Source organism: Mauremys mutica, chromosome 6 (assembly GCF_020497125.1).
Source record: "Mauremys mutica isolate MM-2020 ecotype Southern chromosome 6, ASM2049712v1, whole genome shotgun sequence".
Taxonomy (NCBI): domain Eukaryota; kingdom Metazoa; phylum Chordata; order Testudines; family Geoemydidae; genus Mauremys; species Mauremys mutica.
In genome coordinates, this window is record NC_059077.1 from 78,918,049 (window position 1) to 78,924,048 (window position 6,000).

The 6,000-nt window shown below is 38.1% G+C and overlaps 1 protein-coding gene across 4 annotated transcripts in view; it reads left to right on the forward strand.

The window, feature by feature from the left end:
* Window positions 1-5,139, forward strand: part of CDC42SE2 (CDC42 small effector 2) — a 116,792-nt gene extending 111,653 nt beyond the window's left edge. For all 4 annotated transcript variants that reach the window (XM_045022311.1, XM_045022314.1, XM_045022312.1 and 1 more), the window contains exons 4-5: window positions 2,429-2,546; window positions 3,092-5,139. In XM_045022311.1, the coding sequence (XP_044878246.1) occupies window positions 2,429-2,527 (99 nt within the window). In that variant the 3' untranslated portion in view covers window positions 2,528-2,546; window positions 3,092-5,139. The remainder of the gene's footprint in view (window positions 1-2,428; window positions 2,547-3,091) is intronic.
* The last annotated feature ends 861 nt before the right edge of the window (window positions 5,140-6,000 follow it).

Consider the following 6,000-nt stretch of genomic DNA (forward strand, 5'->3'; position numbering starts at 1 on the left):
TACTCCCACTTGTCACTCCCAGCCTTTTTACCTAATGACCACCCTATTCGAGGGTGCCAAACACTCTCCCACATCTACAAATTCCTCCTCAAAACTCATTTTGCTTCCACTGTTATCTTCCACTTCAGTGCCATCTGCCCTGCTCCCTTATGCTAACAAAACTAAATAGAAATTACCAAGACACATGTGCAACATAACAGCTAATGTAATCTTTATTTGCTGTAATCCTCACCCTCTTTTTTCTTTCCTCTTCCTCCCCCTCCCCCAGCATTCTTCCCCCCCCCCCCCCGATTGCCTGTTTTATCCCTCTGCGTGTTATGCCTCAGTTAGCTCCTCAGGAGAGCAACCTGGTCTTACGTGTACAGCATCGTAGGGACACATACCACCTTAAAGAAATAATGCCTTAATTGCACTTCACTGCACTCACTCTAACATTTTTTGATAGACTCAGAAGGATGATACTTCCAAATGAGTATTACCAGGGCAACATTTTAATAGACATGATTTTCAGTCAGTGTTCTTGACAGTTGTATATCACTTACATAGATTTTCATACAGGATGTCCCATTGTGGAGTTATGGTGGTAAGCCTTAAAACTTGCTGATTTTTGCCTTAGGTGAATAGATATGGTTACTTCAGCATCTGTACTGATACCCTAACTACCCGACACTTGCTAACTGCAACACCTATGCCAGAGAGACCCAAATATTGAGACAGTTTATTTTATTAACAGCGGCACTTGGCAAGATTTCAGAGGTGGCCACTGTTGAAAATTTACTCTTGGTTTGTTCAGCAGTGTGACTTGTTATTTGTATACTGTTTTAAAATAAAGCAACGTATGAAAGTTTTACATGGCCACCAGGTAAGCACGCTGCCAGGGATATGCATAGGAAGACCTATACTGAAGACCTGTGTTTGGTGGAATAATCTATTTCCAGGCTAGTTAAGGCAAGGTTCATCAGACATGAAAGAAGTGTGCCATCCTTTAAGTCTTTTGTAGTCACTCCTGCCCATACACTGAAAGTTTCTGAAGTGAGTTGACAACCTGCAATCCCTTTGCTCCTAGGCTCAAGAGAAGATGCTGTGATGAAGAGCACTGTTCAGTGAAATGTGAAATTGAACGATTTATTTCCTTGGGCTGATGTGGGAAACAGCCATTGTGTGTTCTTCAGATGTTAATTTTTGTCCTGCTCCCCCCGGTATTAGAACCATGCTGTCTAAAGTGTTGTTTAAACATGGGTGTTGCGAGCTGAGTTCTAGCATAGGATCTCTTCATGTTGATTATGGAAACTGTCTACACATAGGAAAGAGCCATTTTAAATGTGGTTTTCAACTATGGGTATCTACATTATAAAACATGTGTCTGTGTGAACAGAAAAAAAAAAGTGCTATTGCCCTGACTTAGTTTAGGGGTAGGTTCACTAACATAGTTTTAACATGGTTTTTTTTACTGGCGTTTTTGAGTTGTTTGTGGGAGGATACATCTGAAATGATTGTAAGTATCACACTTGGGGACAGGACCTTATTGCTGTGAGCCCCATTTCAAAAGATGGAGACTGAAATAAGTGTGGGTTGGGGGAGGGATACATAAAGAGCTTTTTCCACCCGTTCTTAACATTGAAATGATCTGCCCTAAGGCACTCAGAGAGATGTGATTATTTTGATTTATACTGGATGAGCACATGAGAATTGTGGTCTCACTAGCTTTTTACGGATATAGGCTATGAAACCTTTTTTTCTTCACGTATTTATTTGTGTCAGCCTAAAAAGTACCTTCAAATAAATCCTCGCCAGAGAAGTTGATATGTTGAAGCCTCATTTAAATAAATCCTCTGTTTATTGAAGGAATAGGATCAGTTGAAGGAAAAATAAATCTGTGCTCCAGACTACATCACAAGAAAAAATCCTTCCAAAGGGTCTCTAGTAGTTTAGGAATCCCTAGGCAATGAACTGTTGGATAGGCTTATACAACTACATCTATGGAATCTATGCTGCAGTGCAAATATTCTGTATAAAAACATCTTTTTTTTTAACAGTACAGTATTGTTAACTTCATTCTTGCACAGCCTAATTCTAATCTGAAGCCAAATTTTCATCTTGATATACTGAAGCACTTGTATTAGAATTAGAGAGCAGTGAGAGATTTGATTTGTTTTCTTGAGACTAATCAAGACTGGTTGATGAAAGACTGAATCAATGAATTTCCTAGTGGACCAGGAAAAAATAAATCAATGAGTACCAGTTCTTCCTTCATCTCTTCTGCTTGCCTAAGTGCAAGATGTGAAAATTCCAGCAAACCTACTTCCGGAAATGTCCTCAAACAAACATAATTTCACTGTAATAGGGAGAGAGCACTTTAAAAAGCACCAGTTCACATTTGATCTGTCTTGTCTTATTTGCTATCGTCATTCCTTTCCTGTTTCTATAGGTGAGTTCAATTCAGAACCAAATGCAGTCCAAGGGAGGCTATGGAGGTGGCATGTCTGCAAATGTTCAGATGCAACTTGTAGATACAAAAGCAGGATAACCTTGGGGAAACATTTCCAGTGAGTATTACAGACATTCCAATGTTATGTTACAATAGCCTGTTTATCACTGACAGAGAATGCTAATGGGGAATATCCTACAATGTAATATAAACAATTATCTATAAATAACTCTACCCTTATGATGCATTATTTTAAGCATGTTTCTGCATAGTGGGCTCCATACAAGGAGAGTATTTATATAACCATGTATTTTGTATTATGTGATGAGCGATATGTTTAATAATTCAGTACTGATTACAAAAATGTTTAATTAAACTGATTTTACACCCATCTATCAAGATATTACTGTAGGGAGTTGGGGTTCTTTGTATGTTGGATGTCTTAGCAGCACATGCAGGTTGCATACTAAATTTCATTATAACTGTGAGTGATGTAATTAAATGGCACATTTAAGAGAAATGTTGCAGGAGTGCTGCATACTAAAATAAACATAATATGAAGGTTGTTAAACAGATTAATGTTATAGTGTTTAGAAAGCTGTCATGATCATATTTTCAAAAGTTTTGCTTTTGTTTAACTTTCATTTTCTCTTTGTTTCACAGGTTCTCATGAATTTCTGCATCTTCTTTCCTGTGTTCCCCCTTTTGCCCTGGTGACTGCTTTCTGTGTTCATGACAAGAGAGAAGTGATGGCTCATTGTTCACCCCTTGTGATTATTCCAGTGAAAGTTGCTGTTCTGCTCTGATGATGTCATTTGTCAGATTGGTCCTACCGTGCCTTTCAGTGGCATGCACACATTCGGCCTCTTATCAAAACCACAGACATATAGCTGTTTAGGGTTTGGGGAGTTTTGTTTGTTTTGTTTTCCTTTTTTACATTTTTCAATATTAAGCAAATTAATGCTCCAATTTTAGCTTGGTCATCTTTTTCTTTTCTTTCTGAAAGTGCTAATGCGCAGCATTCTTCTTTTGCTGGGTCTCTTAATTTCCTGCTCCCCCTCAGTAATTTAGAAGTGAGTGAGTTCCTATTAATGTTTTTAATCTGTCATTGTTTATATATGTTTTTGAAAGGTCTGGGACCTGCAAGCACAATGATCATTTCATACATTTGAAAATCAGCAGAGTAGATGACCGCATGCTTTGTGAAGTTGCTTTGTATGGTGGCCTGTTTAGTGCCAGAAAAAAAAATGTTTGTTACTGCGGACTGATGATACTGTTGCTGATTAAAAGTTTAGCTGTGGCACTGGGTCATGGCAGGCTCTGAAGAAGGACTTGTAACTTAGCTGCTTCAGAGTTATATCTTAAGTTTTCATCCAACTGGTCTTGAAATAATAAAGAGTGAGCTTGCATTCATAAGGCATTTTGTTGTAAATGTTTAGTATATTTATTTTGAAAGAGCTGACCTCGAGATTGTAAACCAGTGTAGTACCGTATCTAAGTGTTGTGGTAGAGCTTTTTGTCTGTTTAAAAAAGCATCATCATGTTTGGCTGCTTTCCTTTTCTTTTTCCTTTTTTAATTTTGCTTAATTTTTAGGTTATATGGTCATTTCCAGTAGCAGCATGTCAAACTGCCTGCGATATTAGCTGAAGTTTAGTTCACCTCTCTAAGTAGTTGGCAGTTTCTGTGTACTAAATATTTAGGGGCCATGTAAGTTGCTAAGAGCAACATACTGATCTGGCAGAACAGATGCCAGGGAAAACAACATACAGGGTGACTTTTTACTATGTCAGTAAGAAGCCTTTTGCTCAGGTTCCAAAGCATGTTCTTCTTTCACATGTTGTGAAAATTGTATTTTAATATTGCACTGTTCTCAGATTTTTCTGTAAATGGTCCTTTCCTTTTTTTCCTCCTTGTTGGTGATATGAAACAGAAGTCTATGGTTTGAATTCTAACTGACTTCAAAAAATTATGTGAAAAATCATCCTCGACTACATTTAACATTTTAACTAGCAAACTGGGCATAACTGAGCCTAATCAGATGAAAGCTAAAATAAATATACATAAAAACGTAAATGTGATACACTTAACAATTATTGTTCTCTCCTTTCTAGCCCCTCTCCTAATTTCCATTTCCATTTTGTGTTGAAACAGACCCCAGATTGGTATAAACACATACACATCTGCTTTTTTTCCCTGGTACTAAACAAAAAGTCATATTCACACAAATACACTGGATGTTGAGGCCATTGACTCTCTTCAGGAGTAGTAAAGTTGTAATCCAATGGTAGACATAAATTATCTGGTTGGATAGTTCTGGTAAACTTGGATAGTCTTCACCGATGCAGGTACTGATTCATGATGACACAGGATCGAGATATGTTCCGTCGTCTGGAGTGCATAAACACGACAGCACGGTGATTTGGGGTCAGCATTTCAAATGCATCTTTATCAATGAGCCTTTAAATACTCTAGGGTTACAAAATGATTTTCACTTTTTGTCATCACTCTATGAATTAATTTTAGTGAGCAGGTTTACCTTGCACTTGTCAAATGTCTTCAGCTCAGTAGCCAGAAAAAAAATTGACATATTTTTATAACAAACATACTTTTTTTGTACATTGTGTTCATTCTTGAATAAAGTCAGTTCAGTGTTGACTTGTAGATATTAAAAGGAAAGTATTGACTTTGATTCAATAAATGTTTTCTTTCAGTTGCTGGTTTACCTTTTTCTTTTTCAGAAATAATATAACAGTAATACTTACATTAGGAAAACACTTGTGTTCTGTAGACAATGTCATGGTTAGACTCTCTGAGTATCAACCCTTTCTATAACAGAGAAAGCTAGTATTGTTCAGGTTTAATATTTCTGATTTCTCATGCCATGTCACCTTTTTTTGCCAAATGGAGTTTTGACCCGAATTTTATAATGAATGTTGTTCCAGTAATAGGTCTGCTTGGGATCTGCTGAAAACACTGGGGTGCAAAAGTGATTTTGCCCTTCCAGACACTGATTCATTATTGTTCGCGTCTCCTAAAAACTACAAACAGCAGAGCCAACCACTTGCTTTTGGATGCCTTTTGAAGCTTGGACTCCTCCGTCTTCTGTGCTTCCCAGTTTTTCCTCTGCCTTCCCTACAGACATAAAGGGACAATATGCTCTGAAGGCAGATGCCGAGGCCAGTCTGTGAAGGAATCGGCTGACTATACCAGCTCTCCTCAGCCTTGCTTCTGTTCCCCCCGCCCTGCCCCCATCATCTAACCCACACACAGAGAGGATAGGACTGCCACATGAGCCCACATACTAGAAAGTTATTGCTTCTTTCCTGCCCCTAGCACAGAGTTGAGACAATTATTAATTGTTCTCTTTAGAGCAGGTAAGTTGCTGACGATGCCCTCTTCCTGCACTTTCTAACAGGCCCTCTTGAGCCTGGGCTAATGGCCGTCCTGAACAAAGTTTTTAGAAAGAGGGAAAGACAAAATCTGAGTACCATAAAGATAACATTAATCTAGAATGGTGTCATGATCTTGATGTTTAACCCAAGAAATTGCTCTAAACACCAGCTATGCAAGA